General features: G+C 50.7%; 7 protein-coding genes across 7 annotated transcripts; 6 read left to right on the top strand and 1 right to left on the bottom strand.

Annotated features, from left to right (window-relative positions):
* Positions 1–170: 170 nt before the first annotated feature.
* Positions 171–4,690, top strand: An17g01410 (uncharacterized protein; the record flags this gene model as incomplete). The annotated part of the gene is made up of 4 exons (XM_059745466.1): positions 171–263; positions 404–623; positions 694–4,409; positions 4,463–4,690. The coding sequence occupies 4 exons, from the start codon at positions 171–173 to the stop codon at positions 4,688–4,690; spliced, it is 4,257 nt and encodes a 1,418-aa protein (XP_059602823.1).
* Positions 4,691–6,883: 2,193 nt separating this feature from the next.
* On the top strand, positions 6,884–8,016 carry An17g01420 (uncharacterized protein; the record flags this gene model as incomplete). The annotated part of the gene is made up of 6 exons (XM_001398334.3): positions 6,884–6,937; positions 7,207–7,413; positions 7,488–7,496; positions 7,626–7,689; positions 7,763–7,820; positions 7,899–8,016. The coding sequence occupies 6 exons, from the start codon at positions 6,884–6,886 to the stop codon at positions 8,014–8,016; spliced, it is 510 nt and encodes a 169-aa protein (XP_001398371.1).
* A 979-nt stretch (positions 8,017–8,995) lies between these two features.
* Positions 8,996–9,778, bottom strand: An17g01430 (uncharacterized protein; the record flags this gene model as incomplete). The annotated part of the gene is made up of 3 exons (XM_001398335.1): positions 8,996–9,183; positions 9,280–9,618; positions 9,700–9,778. The coding sequence occupies 3 exons, from the start codon at positions 9,776–9,778 to the stop codon at positions 8,996–8,998; spliced, it is 606 nt and encodes a 201-aa protein (XP_001398372.1).
* A 1,040-nt stretch (positions 9,779–10,818) lies between these two features.
* An17g01440 (uncharacterized protein) lies at positions 10,819–12,637 on the top strand (the record flags this gene model as incomplete). The annotated part of the gene is made up of 4 exons (XM_001398336.1): positions 10,819–10,976; positions 11,073–11,425; positions 11,487–11,883; positions 11,944–12,637. The coding sequence occupies 4 exons, from the start codon at positions 10,819–10,821 to the stop codon at positions 12,635–12,637; spliced, it is 1,602 nt and encodes a 533-aa protein (XP_001398373.1).
* Positions 12,638–13,602: 965 nt separating this feature from the next.
* On the top strand, positions 13,603–16,243 carry An17g01450 (uncharacterized protein; the record flags this gene model as incomplete). Its single annotated transcript, XM_059745467.1, has 10 exons — positions 13,603–13,778; positions 13,863–13,870; positions 14,303–14,471; positions 14,549–14,697; positions 14,804–14,929; positions 14,987–15,343; positions 15,444–15,459; positions 15,509–15,570; positions 15,621–15,938; positions 15,999–16,243. The coding sequence occupies 10 exons, from the start codon at positions 13,603–13,605 to the stop codon at positions 16,241–16,243; spliced, it is 1,626 nt and encodes a 541-aa protein (XP_059602824.1).
* A 788-nt stretch (positions 16,244–17,031) lies between these two features.
* An17g01460 (uncharacterized protein) lies at positions 17,032–17,496 on the top strand (the record flags this gene model as incomplete). Its single annotated transcript, XM_059745468.1, has 3 exons — positions 17,032–17,140; positions 17,224–17,261; positions 17,290–17,496. 3 exons carry the CDS (start codon positions 17,032–17,034, stop codon positions 17,494–17,496), a joined length of 354 nt encoding a protein of 117 aa, XP_059602825.1.
* Positions 17,497–17,766: 270 nt separating this feature from the next.
* Positions 17,767–19,402, top strand: An17g01470 (uncharacterized protein; the record flags this gene model as incomplete). Its single annotated transcript, XM_001398339.3, has 3 exons — positions 17,767–17,914; positions 18,002–18,333; positions 18,401–19,402. 3 exons carry the CDS (start codon positions 17,767–17,769, stop codon positions 19,400–19,402), a joined length of 1,482 nt encoding a protein of 493 aa, XP_001398376.1.
* Between the last annotated feature and the right edge of the window lie 718 nt (positions 19,403–20,120).

Below are 20,120 nucleotides of genomic sequence, written 5' to 3' on the forward strand. Positions count from 1 at the left end.
TTAGCGCACTCGATCGCCCTTCCCTGCGCAAATTGTCATTTACCCTCGCTGTCCTCAATTCCCACGTGTTTCCCTAGGCGCTTGTTCGGGGCCTGTCGCATCCAGGTCGCTTCCACGTCGCCCCCCAGCGTGTCGTTTCGCTTATGAATACGTCCACCACGCGCTAAACCATGGCTTCTCTCCAGTCAGCACCCAGTATGGCGGCTGGAAACATGTCGTTGCCGCCAAACATCACGCAACAACAAATCCAAGAGGTCTTCCAGGTATGCTTTTCCGTCCCTTGTGGAAGCACTACCACCACACCTCCCTGTTATCTACCTGCTTTCTCTCCCTCAATATATATTCAATTAATTTTCAAATGTAAAATCCCTCTGACATAGCTCCTCGATAGAAATTCAAACAGATGCAGGAACAAGGCGTTCGCCATGATGACCCTGAATACCTTAAGGCCCACAATCTTCTATCAGCCTTTCAACGGCAACAAGCCTACCACAAACAGAGGCAGATGCAACAGCAGCAATTGCAGGTGCAGCAACGTCAACAGCAGCAGCAACAACAACAACAGCAGCAACAGCAGCTCAATGGCTCGAATACTGATGCTGTCGCTGCGAATGGCATGAATGGTACGTCCTATCTCTTCTCATTGTACATAGCATGTCGTATGGCTTGCTCATTGACTCGGATCCATTATAGGCCGCAACAATTCTATTCCCAGCGCGACAAATACCAATATACCGGATGCCAGCGCGACAGGGGGTCAACAGCCTGTAGCCCAGGGCGTCCCTCAGAAAGGCGCACCTGGGACCGGGAATAGCTTCTCTGCTGAGCAGCTTGCAACGCTTAGGAACCAAATCCTAGCTTTCAAGATGCTATCTAAGAACCTTCCGATTCCGGCTCGCGTTCAACAGCAACTTTTCCCTTCGAAGAAGCAGGAGACTCCTGCTCCATCCGAGAATGTCGCGGCTGCGGAAGGCGTCTTGGAAGCCACTGCTCAGAGCAAGCCGGATCAGCCAACTACAACAGAAGCCCCTCAGCACAAAGATTTCTATCAGAACTTCCAGGCGCCATACGATCTGATACCCAAGACTGTCAGCTTTACCGACCACGCCTCTCGCGCCAACCGCATGCGTATTCCCGCTTTGATGCCACCTGGAATCGACCTCGAGCAAGTGCGCGAGGAACGGGAAATAGCCCTCTACAACAGAATCAACGCACGAAAGGCGGAATTGGCTGAGCTTCCTGCCAATATTGGCGCGTGGGATTCTAGCCAGAGCGACACCGCCACTGCGGATGACTCTGTGAAGCTCAAGGCCCTTATTGAATACAAGATGCTCAATCTTTTACCGAAACAAAGACTTTTCCGGAAGCAGATTCAGAATGAGATGTTTCATTTTGACAATCTGGGCATGACTGCGAATCGTTCGAGCCATCGCCGTATGAAGAAGCAATCACTACGGGAGGCTCGTATCACCGAGAAGTTGGAGAAACAGCAGCGCGATGCTCGCGAAACGAGAGAAAAGCGCAAGCAGTATGATCATCTTCAGGCTATTCTTACTCATGGTGCCGAGTTGCAGACCGCTGCTGCCCAACAGCGTACTCGTATGCAGAAACTGGGCCGCGCGATGCTTCAGCATCACCAGCACATGGAGCGTGAAGAACAGAGACGTGTGGAGCGTACCGCCAAGCAACGTCTCCAGGCTTTGAAGGCCAACGACGAGGAAACGTATCTCAAGCTGCTCGGACAGGCCAAGGATTCTCGTATCTCTCACCTTCTTAAGCAGACCGATAACTTCCTCAAACAGCTTGCTGCCTCCGTCCGGGAGCAACAACGGAGTCTGGCCGAGCGCTATGGCGAAGAAGACCAGTTCTTTGAAGAAGATGAAGAAGAGGAGATTGCTTCCGGAAGCGAAGATGAAGGTGACGGAAAGAAGAAGATTGATTACTATGCCGTTGCACATCGCATCAAGGAGGAGGTGACTGTTCAACCCAGTATCCTTGTCGGTGGTACGCTCAAGGAGTACCAGATGAAGGGTCTACAGTGGATGATTTCCCTGTACAACAACAACCTCAATGGTATCTTGGCTGATGAGATGGGTCTCGGAAAGACCATTCAGACCATCAGTCTAATCACTTACATCATTGAGAGGAAGAAGAACAATGGTCCCTTCCTCGTCATCGTCCCTCTTAGTACCCTTACCAACTGGAACCTCGAATTTGAGAAGTGGGCGCCGTCTGTTTCTCGTGTTGTCTACAAGGGACCCCCCAATGCCCGTAAGCAACAACAGCAACAGATCCGTTGGGGTAACTTCCAGGTTCTATTGACAACCTACGAGTACATCATCAAGGATCGTCCGATTTTGAGCAAGATCAAGTGGACTCACATGATTGTCGACGAAGGTCATCGTATGAAGAACACTCAGTCCAAGCTGAGCAGCACGCTTTCACAGTACTACACTAGCCGTTACCGTCTTATTTTGACGGGTACACCTTTGCAAAACAACCTTCCCGAGTTGTGGGCACTGCTGAACTTCGTCCTGCCTAATATCTTCAAGTCCGTCAAGTCGTTTGATGAGTGGTTCAACACACCTTTTGCCAACACAGGTGGACAAGATCGTATGGAACTGAGCGAAGAAGAACAACTGCTGGTGATCCGTCGCCTTCACAAGGTTCTGCGGCCTTTCCTGCTGAGACGTCTGAAGAAGGATGTCGAGAAAGATCTTCCTGACAAGCAAGAGAGAGTCATCAAGTGCCGTTTCTCTGCGTTGCAAGCCAAGCTATACAGGCAGCTTGTCACACATAACAAGATGGCTGTCAGCGATGGCAAGGGAGGTAAGACCGGTATGCGTGGTCTTAGCAACATGCTGATGCAGTTGCGAAAACTCTGCAACCATCCGTTCGTGTTTGAGCCAGTGGAAGACCAGATGAACCCTGGACGAGGAACCAACGATCTGATTTGGCGTACTGCCGGTAAATTCGAGCTTTTGGATCGGATTCTGCCTAAGTTCCGAGCCACTGGCCATCGCGTCCTGATGTTCTTCCAGATGACGCAGATTATGAACATTATGGAAGACTTCTTGCGTCTTCGTGGATTGAAGTATCTCCGTCTTGACGGATCCACCAAATCAGACGACCGGTCCGATCTGTTGAAATTATTCAACGCCCCGGATTCGGAATACTTCTGCTTCCTGCTATCGACACGAGCAGGAGGTTTGGGTCTTAACCTTCAGTCCGCCGATACCGTCATCATTTTCGATTCTGACTGGAACCCTCATCAGGATTTGCAAGCCCAGGATCGTGCGCATCGTATCGGTCAAAAGAATGAAGTTCGTATCTTGCGTCTGATCAGTTCCAATTCGGTTGAGGAGAAGATTCTGGAGCGAGCTCAGTTCAAGCTCGATATGGATGGCAAGGTCATCCAAGCAGGAAAGTTCGACAACAAGTCTACCAATGAGGAGCGTGACGCTTTGCTGCGGACGCTTTTGGAGACTGCTGAGGCAGCCGATCAGATTGGTGATCAGGAAGAGATGGATGACGATGATTTGAACGACATCATGGCGCGGTCCGACGAGGAGTTGACTACGTTCCAGCGTATTGATAAAGAACGACAGAAGACCGTACAGTACGGCCCTGGTCACAAGTACCCTCGTCTGATGTGCGAAGAAGAGTTGCCCGACATCTATCTTACGGAAGACAACCCGGTAACTGAGGAGGTCGATGTTGAGTTAGCTGGTCGCGGTGCACGTGAACGCAAGGTTACCCGGTATGATGACGGACTTACCGAGGAACAATGGCTTATGGCTGTCGATGCGGATGATGACACGATCGAGGATGCTATCGCTCGGAAAGAGGCGAGGGTCGAGCGTCGTCGGGTGAACAAGGAGAAGCGTCAAAAGAAAACAGTGGGTGATTCTTCACCGGAGCCTTCCCGCGAGAACTCCGAGACGCCTCAGCCGAAGAAGCGTCGCAGGGGTCCCGCTCCCAAGCGCAAGGCTGAGGAGGTTGTGGAGGAAACGCCTCAGCCAAAGCGGAAGAGGGGAAGACAAGCCAAGCCGGTTGAGACGCTGTCTCCCGAGGATCGTGCCATCCTGCAACGCATCGTCAATACCGTATACCAAGCGTTAATGGATATGGAGGCGGAGCTGCCGGCCGATTCGTCAGACAGCGAGGATGGCCCTGTTACGCGGTCCATCATTGAGCCATTTATGAAGCCACCGCCCAAGTCGCATTATCCCGACTATTACATGGTCATTCAGAACCCGATCGCCATGGATATGATCAAGAAGAAGATCAACCGTGAGGAGTATCAGAGCCTGAAGGACTTCCGAAATGACATCCATCTCCTTTGCCAAAATGCCCGGACTTACAACGAGGATGGCAGCATCCTGTTCCAGGATGCCAATGATATCGAGGTGAGTACACATCTGTGAGCAGACGAGATTGAGCAGTTACTGACCGTACCTAGGCAAAATGTTTGGCGGAGCTAAAGAAGGAGACCGAAGGCTACCCACAGTTTGCCAACTACGATGACTTGGGTGGACAAGGCGGAAATGATCAGTCGACTGCTGCGGCATCGGGGGCCGAAACACCTTCAGCGGTTGCTACGCCAAAGCTGAAGCTCACGTTCAATAGCGGCAACCGAGACAACGCCGCGGCTGCAGGAGCCGGCAATGGCGTCAATGAGAATGATTGACATTGCTAATAGACGTTGGTGAAGACATAGTGGCTGTTATTTCTTGACATGGTTTAACGTGTTGCAAAAACTTCGAATACCTGCACATTACATTCTATGCTGTTTTGATCTGTCTTTGATATGCCCCCCCTTTTTTCCCTACCGACTTTTGCTCTGTGGATGGCGTTCCTGTGACCTTTTGGTGGCTGGGGATGGACGATGGTTGATGGCGCACTGCTCTATTCGATTTGAAGACGAGCGATTTCTCCTTTTACACTTCTCTCCCCGGAATCCTCTTCGAATTTTCTATTACTACACCTGTTTTTCTTTCTCTCTCTCTCTTCCATTTTCCTCATTTGAGTGCCGACGATGTCTAGACCGGGCAGGTCGTGGATCTTTCACTGTCACTTCGGACTCGGCTGGGAGGGTTCTGCCCGCCAGGGGAGTCTCGCTTTTGAAGATGACATTGGTTGTAATTGGATCTTCAACTATGTGATTTATTAGCGACGGTCAATGTAGCCCTACGTAATGTACCATGTTTGATGTTGGTGTGCAAAATTATGCCGTGTGGATTCCTATAGCTACGAGGGTAGACAGATTGATTGTGAGATACCGACAATGAGAATATCATTGTAAACATGCCATCGTGTATTTCAAACCAGCTTGGGCCTGAATTATATTGGCCGACTTCGTAGCTCGGTCGCAAGATGCCCGTAAGGCAGTAGATGCTTACACCATGAGATACATTATGACACCGCAACATGCTATCTACACATTCGAATTGGAAATCCATATTTTACATGAGTTCTTCGACTTTCAGCCTGTTTCCAGTAAGGAGTTGAAAACCAACGTGTGGTTCGCTAACTATTTAGTTAGGAACCTCTCTGCCTATCAGGTTCACAGGCTCATAGATGGTGGGATAAAGTGTACTATGGATTGAAATGGAAACTAATTCCGCACACACAAACACAGACACAAACACCGGGCACGATAATCCACTTCTTTCCACCAGATCTGTAGTCTAGTATTGTCTAGGATTTCAGGACACCTTCTATTGATATAAGAATTACCTACGTGATTTTCTAGAGAGTTTTTTTACACCTACAAAAATTCGATAGATAGTTGCATTCCGACTTGTGTGGGAATGGGTTTGTTGGATGCAACTGCAGATCTTGTTACGTATCAGACCCCCGGTCAATCCAGTCCGAAACTTTGGTAAGCGATCGGGATTCGTTCGATCTTTGGATGGGACGGGAATGGATCTCTCTTTCTCCGTGTCTTTCTCTTCCTCTCTAAACTATGTATAGAAGGTGGGCATATTACTGGGAGAGAAGGAGGTTCGGTCATTGGTTGATGGGGATGGATGCAGATGCAGATTTCATGTACCTACTTACTTAGTTACTACTAATACTACTAGTCCTACTAAATTCAAGCAAGGTCCTGAATTTTGTCCTGGTCGGGAGGAACTCTTATCGACACAGATACTTTTTGGTGGTTGGAGTGTTTACTCCTATCATTTAACATCACAGTTTACTTACTACCTTTATATATGCTGGATGATAGATAGTATGTGCACTATGTAGAGCCATATCAGAGTATTAGTTAGTCGATAACTAATATTAATCAATAACTCACTATTTAATGTGAGGGATAATTCCAGCCCCAGTGGAGCCCAAAACAAAAAGAAAAAAAAAGCTGCACAAGAAAAAAGCCCTGCCGCCGGGGCCCGGACGAGACCCCCCGTAACATACTATACATCGCTGATACCGAGCGTATCGATCGAACTGTCTGGAAAGAAATCCCTCCAGAACTCCGTCCAAGAGAAAGTACACTGACTGTAGGAAAGAGATAAAAAATCCTCAGAAATCAAGCACACGACCAGCATCCCCATCTGACCCACCTTGAGATGCACTCTCATGTGCTTCTATTCCGGTCAAACAGATTGCTTGCTGGAACGTCATCTGGGGACAATAATGGCCAGCCCTCGACGTCATGAGCCCATCACGTGACCCCACCGTCATCCCGGCTGGCGGTTCCGTAACCGCCAGCTCGTCCTTTCGAATCTCACCTACTCGTTCGTCCTCCTCTCCTCTTCTGCCGCGCCCTGATAACGACCGAATCCGACTTTCGCTTTCCCTTCTCCAAGAGTTTACGAACCCAGATCTTTCATCCTTCTCCTAGTACAGCTTCTGCTATCTTCATTTTCCTTCGAAAATGGCCTCTTTCCAGGATCGTGCTCAGCACGCCATTGCCCAGCTCGACAAGGAGGTAAGTCGTGTGTGCGTTTTCTGGTTTTGTGTCCTATTCCTCCTCCCTGTCTCCCCCCCAATCGGTTTGCGAAAGGGGTTTCCTTTCTACCTGCATTGTATCTGCTCGTTTATTCCTGTCTTACAATGTTTATTCATCACGGATTGGAATCGTCGGAGAGCTGGAGGATGGGATGAAGTCGTGTTGTTGTTCTCCGATTTCTGCCTACTTGCATATTTCTCAGCCGCCAGTTTCGAAGCTAAACTAACCATCTCCTCTTCACACTTTAGCTCTCCAAGTACCCTGTCCTCAACAACTTGGAGCGCCAGACCTCCGTCCCCAAGGTCTACGTGATCCTGGGCCTGGTCGGCGTCTACTTCTTCTTGGTCTTCTTCAACATCGCCGGTGAATTCCTCGTCAACCTCGCTGGTTTCCTCATCCCTGGTTACTACTCCCTGAACGCTCTGTTCACCGCCGGAAAGGCCGACGACACACAGGTATGCTCCATCTCTTTATTCCCTACTGTTTTCTTAGATGATAATTGTGCTGATGATCGTGACCCTGCGTTTAGTGGTTGACGGTATGTTTCTCGTGATCCCCGTTATCGCGACATGACTCGGGCGTTTCATACGCCTAGGTTATCTTTCTGCACGTGACGACGTGCGCTCGTCAGCTAGCGGTTATACTGATTGGCATGTGATTCTTCTAGTACTGGGTTGTTTACGCCTTCTTCACCGTCATTGAGAGCGCCATCTCTGCCCCCTACTGGTTCCGTAAGTATTCGCAACGTTTGATGTGATTCCTACAGTGGAAAGTACATAAACTGATCGCGACGCTTCAACACAGCCTTCTACTACATCTTCAAGTTCGCCCTTGTCCTCTGGATGTCTCTTCCCCAGACCAAGTAAGCTATCCACTTCCCGCAGCTCCGAAACCCATTATTATTATCATCACCAGAACTCCGACTGACCCTCTTCTCCAGCGGTGCTCAAGTTGTCTTCCACTCCTTCATCCAGCCCGTGCTCGGCCGCTTCTTCCAGGGCGGTTCCACTTCGGCCAACCTCCGCGCCCAGGCCGAGGCTGCTGCTAAGGACCAGTAAATAGCTAAACCGCGAACTCCGGGTGAATCTGTGGCTTGATCTCGGTCAACTCACAGAGTCAGTCGTGTCTCGGTTTATGTTTTGGAGGAATTTTGCAAAACAAAGGCAATTACGAAAGCTTTCCTTCTAGGATCCTTTCAATGCCGATATGTTTGGAGAAAATCGATGTAACTGGATGAAGCGGTGTGATTGATTGATTGATTGACTGATTGATACGATACGATACTTTGAGCCTTGTCGGGCGAGAATTGGGCTATCCTTGTGTGGTTGTTTTCATGCTGTTCATTTTTGCCATGACTTGAATCTAAGTAGAATTGCGTGTTGAATCTTTTCGCGTTGGTTGGAAAGGGGAGAGGTTATCACGGGCCTAATATCCGTGCTCTCTCCCATGGCTGTGTGGTATTATTATTATAGCTATACTTTGATGCATTATGCCTCGTTTCTTGGTAAATTGAGCATTGTCAATAACTTGACTGGACTGGACTTGACCCTCCTGGTCATTCATTCATTCATTCCTTTTCTCGTGTCTTCTCTTGTCTTCTCTTGTCTTCCTTCTCTGTCGAAGGGAAATGGGAGAGTGTAAGTGGCGGACATTGGGGGGTGGGGGGTATAAGAACATTTCATCCTCTGAACCGAATCCGAAGGAGACGCATATGATAAAGGGGACAAAAAGAAGCGGGATAAAATACACTTGCAAGAGAATCAAAGCTGGTTGTTGTTGTTGCGAATGCCACCGACGCCGGAATGGAAACGGACCAGGGGTGGCGGCAGGCTGCTACTCCTGGGCAAACACATACTATGACATAGGTAGCATTCCATATGCATCCCCAGACGTGCCCTGCCGCGCCAGCCTGCCCTTCGGATTGTCTTCATGTATATCATATCAATATTGCGTCCAGGTGACCGTAGCCTGGGCACATTTTTTGTGTGTGATTAAAAGGAAAGAAGCAGTAGAGGGGTAGTAGGTAGGTAGCCTGCATCAGTATAACCCAAAGCGATTCTGCCAACCATCCGATCTCGGGTTTAAAACCACGCGATAAGGAAACGGATTCGAATCGCTCGTAGTGATCGGGGGAATGTGCTCCTTATCGCGGTTAACCACGGCTAGGATCTTCAGGACGGCTTTCTGAAGCATATTCTCCATTGCTTTGCGCACTTTGGCGCGTTCTAGACCCGGCAATCACATGTCAGTACAAGGGAGAGAGGCAATGGCTTGGCAGATGGGGGGGGGGGGGGGGGAGGTGGGTTGGGTTGCGTCCATACCAGACTCTGTTCGAGGAGTGGCTATCGTCACGTCCAAATTCCACACTTCCCAGCATACTTCTTCCTCGCCCTTCCCTGATAGTCCGCCAAACCAGATTCCCGGTCGTCGACGTCGCTTTTCGTAGAATTCCACGGCCATCCGTGCCCGGACACCCCCGCCGCCGCCATCGGGGGCGCTGGCGGCGGAGGAGTGCTGGCGGACGAGGGAACTCACACGGGAGTCGATGAGGGTTTCGAGGTCTACGTCGTTGATGGCGGGGAGGGTGAAGTCGAGGACGTCGAAGGTGATTGGGCGGATGGAGGGGAAGTATCGGTGGAAGAAGATGGTGTTGAGAATACCTGTTTGTGGAGAAGAGATGTTAGTATTTAGGTTTTGTAGTTATAGAGACGACGATTCAGTGAAGAGAAGAACTGACTCACCTTTTAACACGTCGCGGACGTTGGTGGTATCTGCGAAGATCTCCAAAAAGTACTCCGGGGGCGTTTTGCGGGGCTCCATCTTGATGGGGGCAGCGACCGGTGCCACCCTCTTGTTTAAGATGGAGAAATTAACTGAGCTCAGCGATCGGCAAGCACAAGTGACGGTCCAGTTAAGTTCCAAGCTGAGCTGTCCAGCGGGGAAGGGGTTCCGACGTGTTTAGTCGAAGGATGGATCAGATCGAGTCTGGGGTTGAAGGGGGAGGAACCAGTGATGGCGATGACGCTGGCGTTCGGGGGGGGAGGGAGGGGGACAGAGCGGGATTGATTGACTAGGACCGGTGTGGAGATGTTGGCATGGAGAAAGGTTTATGGGGGAGGCATGGTTTGCTGGGGATATAATCCATGTGTATTCAAGGATTCTGAAGGGCAGAGTTATATATGGAGGAGAAAGAAAGGAAGAGAAGAGAAGAGAGAAGATAAAGAAAGGAAGATAGAAGACGATGATGAAGGGAAGAATAATGGAGAGTCATGGCGTGTATGTAATGATGGGGAGCCCCTCGCCTGTGACGGTATGATGGCTGTTCTCCTTATCCCTTATCAGCCCTGATAGGGGGCATCCGCGTCTGTATCGTCTGGTATTGGCGGTACCTGGCAAACTGCGTCCACGTCGGACAGAATCAGGCTGAGATGCAAATGAAAAGAACAGAAACACCGTGACTTCTAATAATGATGATGCAACTAATCGCGGGGATGAAGTGGCACAAACTAATGCCATTCGGTTCTTCTTCCCAGTCCCCACAACTTCTGTCTGTCTACTAGTCTAATCATGTACAGAGCATAGATATATCTAGTCTATATCCTCGCATCCGTGATAGCCTGACCCGCTGGTGACGATCATACGTGGTTGCTGCTGGCTGCTCTTTAGCCGAGGCCGCTCCAGGGACCCTCGATCCCCGACCGTGCTTCCCGTCGCTCTTCCATCACTCACGCCGTCTCTTCGGCTTTCCTTGTGATTCCCAACCTCCATTCTTCTTTTTCTTGCTTTCTATTTTACCTCGTACGATGAACTACGCTGCTCCCTGTATCTGAGAAACTGTTCCCGATCATCTTTGCTCCATAATGATCAGTGCTACTAAGCGCTGGTTCCGGCGCAATCGCAAGGGCCTTGCGATCGGAGCTGGCGTGATCGGAGCGGGCTATCTTGCAGGCCAGTATCTGCTGTCCAAGATCTCAGAGGCACGCGAGCGCATGAGTAGTGACCGCATTGCTCGGGAGAAGTAAGTGATGGGCCTCCCTTACCTCGCATTATCTCAACGCTGTGACCTGCTCGCGTGTTCGAAAACGGTAACTGACGGCTATTGCCTCTTGTCCAGCTTGCGGCGACGCTTCGAACAAAATCAGACCGACTGTACCTATACTGTGCTAGCTCTATTACCGACCGCGGCAGAGGATATCCTCGAGGCACTTCCCGTGGAAGAATTGACCAAGGAACTCCAGAAGAAGCGTGCCGAGCGACTAGCTCGTCTTAACGCTGGGGAAGGAACAGGCTCGGATCTAAGCTCGGTGGGCCCCAGTATAACGGACGACGATCGCCGCAGCTTGTCTAGCTTCCAAAGCGATGGCTTTGTCCGTACGAGTCAATTAGGGGAGTCGACCATCGAGGGGAGCGGCTCACCACGGCCGAAGCGAAACAAGACTCAGCTATGGAACGAAGTCAAGATAACCTGTCAGTCACCCCATATTGTCACTTCTTTACAGGAACCAAGGAGTCTAACGGACCATCATAGCTATCACTAGGTCGTTTACACTCATCTATACCCTGACCTTGCTGACCATCTTCACTCGAATCCAACTCAACCTGCTCGGCCGACGCAACTATCTGTCCAGCGTGATCTCCATGGCTACACCCCCTGCGGATGGATCGACTATTCGTCTGGAGGATCACGATGATGATGACCTCACACAAACACTGGGAAATGACTTTGAGACAAATCGGAGATACCTTGCCTTCAGTTGGTGGCTGCTTCACCGAGGCTGGAAGCAGTTGATGGAGGAGGTGCAGGCCGCCGTGACAGAGGTGTTCGGTCCTTTGAACCCCCGGGAGGACATTTCTGTGAGCAAGCTGTCGGAATTGATCCTACAAGTCCGTGGGAAGATAGAGGGCGTGACCGAGGAGGACAGGAAGTACGTTGACTATGAGCAAGTCCTAGTGGCCGGGTGCTGACCGTTCATTTGTCTTATCAGGTATCGGAAGTGGTTGTCTTATGTGCTCCCCTCGCGGGAAGAGGAGGACCATTTGTTGCAGGAGTCTGGGGTTCTCGGAGTGACGGAACCCGCGACGCCTCAAACAACAGCATCGCTGCGCCATCTCCTGGACGAGACGGCCGATCTGATCGACTCTCCGACTTTCACTCGTGTTATGTTGCTTCTCAACAATGAATGCTTCCAGACTCTCATTGAACAATGCAAGGCCGACGCGTTCAAGTCGTCCACTCAGGTGCCCACGTCCGTTCCTCAGTCGTTCACATCGGTCGCCACGGTCGTCCCCGCGGCTGACGGCTCCGACACGAAGACGAAGCTGGCAAACGTGTTGGCCGTTCTGGCTCGACAAGCCCATGTGATCGGAAATGGGACAGCTCCCCCCAACTTGTATCTTACTTCCATCGAACAAGGAGTACGAGAGCTCGAGGCCTTTGCGGCTGTTATATACAGCTCAAATTTTGACTCTGAGCTGCTTGGGACCGATCCAAGGACGCAGCCATCGGGAGCAGAGGCGGGCTTTGAGGTTCCTACATCGCCTGCCCCCGAGATGATTGAGAAGGAGGAGGTCAGCGAAGAAGGACCTACCCCAGGAGCGTCCGTCGTAGCAGTGGACGATGACTCGGCCTTTGAGAAGGCATGGGGAAAGGCTGTAGACGACCAACCGTCGAGCAGTTGACCGTGTGACTGTATGCGGGCTTTTAGAGAATGTTGGGGAAGTTCGGGAATATCTGTGGCATAAATGGTCCCTAATCTATCCGGAGTCTCGTCTCGGCGCGGACTGAGGGAAGATATGGTATGATTGTATGATAGCTCGTGGTGGCGAGTAACTATTCTTTATGACAAGCTAGCTTATATGGGTTATGGGTATTCTAGAATCATTACCGGAAGGGCGGGGCATGTTGCTAGACTGGATGTTGAAAGTATCAGTATTCTCGTCCGCGTCCTCACTTCTCAGGGTGTTGGGGGGGACGTGGGACGAATGAAGGGCAGCACGTGGCCAGCCACTGCCACACATGATGGGCCCAAATGAGCAGACTTGACAATCTTTGCCGAGCGACTTGGGAAGACTTCGATTTGCGCGCTTATGCAGGTTGTACGACTGTATACGGCATCTGTGCTACCCGGTCCATATCTCTTTGCTCTCTCATTGGGCCTACATGTGCATTTAGCTTTGAGTTGCGACCTGTGGCTGGATTCTGTAGTGGCCTGAAAGCATGAAATTCGACAGCGCGCAGATACTTCGTCGTCGTTCGAATGTCCATAACTCTCCCGATTTTGCCCAGTGCTTAGGGAACGAACTGCTCGAGAACAGCCGATTGTGGGGTAGATAAGCTTAGCGAAGGAAGGGATCTGCGGGGAAAGGTGGGTTTGGCACGGCTAGTCCAGTATTATTATCTATTGAGTCCAGTGGAGTTGGCCATGGCTGGGCTACTGCTTAAAAGTACCTGCTCACTGCTTACTCTCTACTCCTTACTAGACTAGGATTGTGATCCCCGGGACAGGGAACTGGCAGACTGGATGGAGCTGGCAGCCGGGCATGTTCTCCTCCATTCCATTCCTCCTAAACTCTCTTCCCCTCGGCATGTTACATCCGTCCGGACTGGCATCATCTTTGGTTCCTACCCAGATAAAGCCATCACCATGGCCTCAGACTGTGCAGATAAGCAATCGGATGAAACCTTCGAGTGGCACGGCTTGGGAGCCACCATGGATCGGACAATCATGCTAAGCAATGCCCAGCCTGTCAGGCTATCTGACTTGCGGATTAGGCCGAAATGGGTAGGATTTGTCCGACCCGTCCCATTTTCCTCGCTAATGTAAGGCCTCCCCGAGTCAATGAGTTAATTGGTCCTCGTCCACTGCCGTGTTCATCACAGCGGGCTGTATAGGCTATTGGTTAGGCTAGATGGTTCGTCAGCCGCCATCGATGCAGTCCGTATTCACTATCAATCTGTCTGGCACCCCTGCTTGCCCCTCTTGTGCTGTCTTTTCTTCTTTCTGCTCCCCTATGCATGGCCAATTGTCGTGATCCTCTACTCAAATAGTGTCTCTGCGCCGTATCTCGTCTGTTTACGCGCTCATCGTGTCATACATCCCTTGCTTCTCGAACTTTATTTTGGCACCTTTTATCTGCCGAGAGTACGCCCTTGTCAACTGGAGTAATCCGGTCACGATATTTCTATCTATCGTGTCGCAATACCGCGCAGAGACACAGAAGCGTACAACAATATTCATATTTCCGCGCACAACTCGCGATGGGGTCATCCGAAGGTACAGTTCATACGCATCGAGGTCTCACGAAGACGATAATGACCTCAATTTGCGTAAACAGAGACCATAGACCGCTCTCCTCAGCCCGGACCCGGATTGAAACCTGAGGACCACATTGAAGCGCTTCCCTCGGACCTCCCTGTTCTTACCACAACCACGGAGCGCAGGCTCTTGGCCAAGATTGACTGGCACATCGTCCCATGTCTCTGTGTTCTGTATCTACTTGCTTTCCTGGATCGGTATGTGCCTCCGTGCTGTCTTTGTAATGAGATGTCATTTCCATAACAGTTTGTGTCTGGTACAGTGTCAATATCAGTAATGCGGCCGTACTCGGGCTCGAAACGGATCTCAACATCGCGACTGGAACGAAGTACAATACCGCACTCACTATATTCTTCGTGCCCTACGTTATATTCGAGATCCCGTCCAATATCTTGCTGAAGAAACTGAAACCTCATGTATGGTGTACGTGTCCTACGTACATGAACGCCGTTGTGCACCGTTTACTGGGTTGCTGATGATGGCAGTGTCTTTTTGTATGTTCGGGTTCGGCCTCGTCACGATATGTCAGGGCTTAGTCTCAAACTGGGGTGGACTGATGACTACACGCTGGTTCCTGGGTATGAAGGCATCCACATCCAACGACACATAGCTAATATCGACACAGGGATGTTTGAAACGGGCATGTTCCCTGGATGTAGGTGGTCTCTTTCCAAAGCTCTGAGAGTCTTTTGCTAATAGAGTGCCTGCCAAGGCTTCTATCTTTTGGGCATGTGGTATAAGCGTAGTGAGGCACAGAAGCGCTTTAGTTTCTTCTTCAGCTCGACCACATTGGCGGGCGCCTTCGGCGGCCTGCTTGCCAGCGGTCTAGGGGAGATGGCCGGGCTCCGAGGTTACGGGGGCTGGCGCTGGGTTTTCATCATTGAGGGAGTTATCACCTGCGTGGTTGCCATTGTCTGGTTCTTCATAATCCCCGGGTTCCCAGAGGATGTCAAGTGGCTTAATGAGGAAGAGCGAATGTACATCCGGGCTAAGCTGGCTCGTGATGCAGGAAAAGCTGGGCATGATGCTCGTATGGGTTGGCGCGATGTGTTGGCTGTGTTCAAGGACTGTAAGTACATTCGAGGGCCAGGAGGCGCCATTTCATTCCTGCATATGCTGACTGAGATATAGACAAAATCTTTCTTGGCGGATTTATGTATTTCGGGCAGGTTGTCACAGCATATGGTAAGTTTGATTGTCATCTTGATCCGTGAGTATCTGGAAAGTAGTATAGGGTAACAAGCTCAGGATATGCTTTCTTTGCCCCGACTATTATCAAGACCTATGGCTACGGAAGTATGTATTCGTCACCACTAAATGCGCTGTATGCTGAGCTTTTGTACTAGCCATCCTAACGCAACTGTACTCGATCCCACCGTGGGCAGCAGCGTTTGCATTTTCGATGATAATTGCAACATTTTCGGATCTAACCAGACACCGGTTGGCTTTCACTTTGATTCCTACAGCCATCGCCATGGCTGGATTTGGAATACTATTGAATGTACACGGAGAGGCTCACCGACACGTCCAATACGGCGCGCTCTTCATGGTGACCTGTGGCTGCTATAGTGCGATGCCGGTTATCGTATGCTGGTTTGCTATGAACCTAGGGGGTCATCGCAGGCGGAGCGTGGGCACGGCATGGCAGGTTGGGTTCGGTAACAGTAAGTGACGTCGACGCAAAGCATAAATTGATGACGCTGCTGACATGGCTTATCTACCAGCGGGAGGTATCATCTCCACATATGCATTTCTAGCCAAAGATGCGCCTGAATATCGGAATGGTTACATTATCAGTCTGTCCTTTATCTGCTTCTCTGCGGCCTGCTGCATTGGATACTTTGTGGCTCTCTGGACGGAGAACAAGCGACGAGACCGGGTCATGGCCAATGGCGCCCCAGCGGAGCTGCGAGCAGATGAAGAAGAGGTACAGGGAGATCTGGCGGTGACCTACCGCTACGGCTACTAAGCGATTGTCCCAATGCAGCTTGAGAATCCTCATCTTCAATTCTGGCGGACATCTACATTCTACATAGACCACGATGTTATTCCTAGGTATACAGTAGTAGATAGGGCTGGCTAGGGCTGGCCTCGATAATACACACGAACAGGTGAAACGGGAATAGTGAATCTCAATGCCATTGAACGCATCATAACAACGAGTCTTTTTTTTTTCTCAATGGTAATGGGTTCCCACCGCATGCCACGGTACTGAAGGTACACGCACCGGGAGGGTTGATGTCACGGGCAAGGCCCAAAGCGGTAATGCCAGTCTCGGTAAAGCAGTGGATGACAATCAGCGAGCCAATCAGCGCCGGCGCAACACTAGCGAGCCCTTAGCGGCATTGCATGCTGAGTCAGCCACGGCGCACACAAGAAGCTCAACCGCGGCCGCTCTCCATCATTCTTGCAACCATCTCTTCATCCTCGCAGAAGTGTGAGTACCCCATCCTAGCCTGCACGGGTTGCAGTGCTTCGTCGTCTGGCTGGGCCAACAGTGACTGACTGACTGGTATCAGTTTCGAATTCTCTTCGAAGATGAGAGCCAAGTGGAGAAAGAAGCGCGTCCGTCGCCTCAAGCGCAAGAGAAGAAAGATGAGAGCTAGATCGTGAGTGCTATCCAAGCAAACGAACAAACCAAATCGACAATCAACTAACCCATTCCCGCAGCAAATAAATTACTCGCCCACTCCATCTCAGCTCTTCATGTGAACGCTCAAGTTGAACGCTAAACATGACAATTGCGACGACGTCACGATGATGATTCCAGTTATGATCGTTACGTGGTTCGGTATCTCAATCGAGGCCTGTCTGGTCTGCCACAACATTCTCGGTGCAATCGACTTCGGAGCCCGCCGTTCAGCAGGTTGAAAAGCGATTTTCTCCACATCCAATCCCTCGGGCTCGTTATAACGTTTTCGATCTTCTCTTGATTTCCTTTTGATCCAGACAGTGGGGGTGCGAGTGCCGCATCTTTTCCTTCGGAGGTACGAATGTGTTTGGTGGGGTTGGAAGGCACGGTGGAAGAGTCAAATGGTCTTTCTGTATTCCTGTACTATCTTACTCTTTGCCATTGCCGATGAGCTTTTGCGTGGGGACTGGTCAATTTCTCGTGTCCTGGGTTCTGTTGGGGAAATCCGATGGAATTCCGGGCCATGGAGAGGTCATGAGAATTTATTCCAAATACCAAAAAGTTTACGACGCACATCTTATTCTCTGTAAATCTTCATAAATCACGTAGCATGATCTTGTAGATGAATCCATGATATCCAAAATGTCAATCGTACTACAATGAAGGGCCATAATGAACAGAGAGATTGTGCGTATGAAAGGCTGCCCGCCTGGACGCTTCTCCGCCTTCCGCTCACAGCCCGCCTGACCGCCTTCAACTTTTTTTCGTGGAATTTTCCCTCCACCTGCCCGATAATCTCCCTGCCAGTCTATTCTCTCTCCGCGGCGTCGCATTTCCCTTCAATTCCTTATCCAGACATAATGCCGTCCGATAAGGTTGAAAAGAAGCGCAAGCGCGCTTCCGATCGCCATGAGAGGCCCAGCAAGAAGCCCGCGCTTGAGCTGCAAGATCTGCCTCCGCTGGCCTCCAGCGTCGTCGAGGATGATAGCGAACTAGCTCCGGTGATCAGTATGCTGCACCTTTTCACACATTAACTTTCTTACCTTCACGGCATATTCATATGAAATGGGAAAGGTCTAATATAATCCACTGCAGTCACTACTCCCGGTCTCAACGCCCCGCGCAATCTCCGCCTCAACCCATACCTCAAGACCCGCAGCAAAACCTCCTCCTCGTCGTCACGGAACAAGGGCATCGTCTCATCGGAATTGCTGCTACAGTCCTCCGAGCACCCCAAGCTGGACTTCGTGGGTCGCGAGGCCGAGGAGGATGCCGACTCCCAACTGAAGCACTACGTCGCGGTCGTGGACCCGGAGAACAAAACCTGGCAGTTCATCGAAGTGCGGAAGATGACTCTGCGTGGCGCCGTTCGCAAGATGGGAGCCATTGAAGAAGAGGAAGAGGAGGAGAGTGACGAGGAAGAAATGGTACGCTCAATCCTCTCCTCTACGCTCTTCACTCGGACTATAAGCTGACCCTTCACCCTTCAAATAGAAAACTATGCGCGCTCAAAGAACAGAGCTCACCAACACCTTCGGTACCAAACAATCCCGCAAGGCCGCTCAATCGCTTGCCGAAAACGCCCAGCTCTCCAACGTGCCCTCAGGCGCCGCCTCCGCCGCTGAAACCGCCATTCTGGGCGCAATGCCCGCCGACGCAGCCACAGATATCGCCTCCAAGACCGCCGCCCTGCAAGCGCAGGTTCAAGCCGCGAAGCCTCTGCCCCAGGCTAACCTGGACGCCGCGCACCCGTCAGAAGTCTACCCACTTGATGTCCTCGTCCCCAACGGCCTGGCCACTCTGCGCCAACTTCCCAACATCAAAGAATGGCAAGACAGCGTTAACTCCGGCGCCGCCGTCAACACCACCTCGCGGTACGTCTCCCGCCGCGTCGAAGCCGTCGCCCTCTCCGGAAACACCACCCACCTCCAAATCCTCCGCTTCATCCTCCTCCTCCTGGAACTCGCCCGCGGTCTCCGTCCCGGCCGCGACAAGTCCGCCGGCCCAGGCAGCAAGCGTCTTCCTCCCCGCGAAGACCTCCGCCGCATCCTCTCCGGTGGAACAACCAGCGAGAACTCCGCCAGCGGCGAACAGCTCGCGGACCCCGTCATCGACGCCGTGCGCCGCAAGTTCGCGCCCCAGGGTGCTTCCCTCTCCAAGAACGACATCACCTTCCTCCACACTACCATCTGCGCCCTGTCGCTGCACATCCCACCCCAACCTTCCAAGGATGGCGGCAATAGCTCCGCCGGCGGAAACGCCCCCAACGAGCTGGCCACCGATCCCTCGGATCTCCGTGATGATCTGCGCCTGGATAACGTCGCTATCACGCAGTACTTCCGCGAGTTGGGCTGCCGCGTCGACAAGCCCCGCGAGTCGGAGTTTGCTAAATGGGGTATCAAGGGTGGTAAGGCTGAGGCTGCGGCTAGACGGGTTGCTAGGTTGAAGATTCCAGTTGAGTTCCCGAAGGTTAGTCGTGGTGGTGGACGGAGGTAGATGGATTCAATTGGGAATGGAATTCGTTGTGATTGATTGATTGTGTAAGTTAGCATTATTTCTCTGTATGTATGGATGGATACAAAAGAACGTCGTTTTCTCTCTTCCATTGTTTCACTTGGGCAGCTGGACCACTCTAAATTGGCTAAGCTTGCAGTAGTTCACTTGTAAATCAAGAGTCATTTCACCTCCGTAACTTCTAGTCGATATTACTAGTAGTTACCTATCTAATGCACATGTCAAGTCTCAGGAAGTCAATCGTATATATGCCAGTGTTGCTATACGATATAGATATAACTAATATGGCTAGTACTATCTAACTAGATAGAGACAACAACAATTCTTATATTCTCCCTTTACTACCATACTACATACAGCCTTTAATGAACTGCAACTTTCTTTCTTTCTTTCTTTCTGTCTTTCTTTCTCTATATATACCAACTACTATGACTACCGATTATGATTATACTATAATGCACCAGTCAAATTTACTTATACAGTACTAAATTAGAAGTAACTGCTACTAGACATCATCACTTCTACCTCGCCAAATACTAACTCAACCTGGCAAGTGATAAAAATCCCTACTATCACTGCTGAAAATATACTTTCTCAAGAAAAAAGGTAACTCAGATAATCCTAGTAACTCTGATTTAGACTTAGAATAGAATATTCACGTTAGTAGTAGTAGTAGTAGTAGTAGTAGTAGTAGTAGTAG

The sequence above is a fragment of the Aspergillus niger genome (assembly GCF_000002855.4).
Source record: "Aspergillus niger supercontig An17".
NCBI lineage: Eukaryota > Fungi > Ascomycota > Eurotiomycetes > Eurotiales > Aspergillaceae > Aspergillus > Aspergillus niger.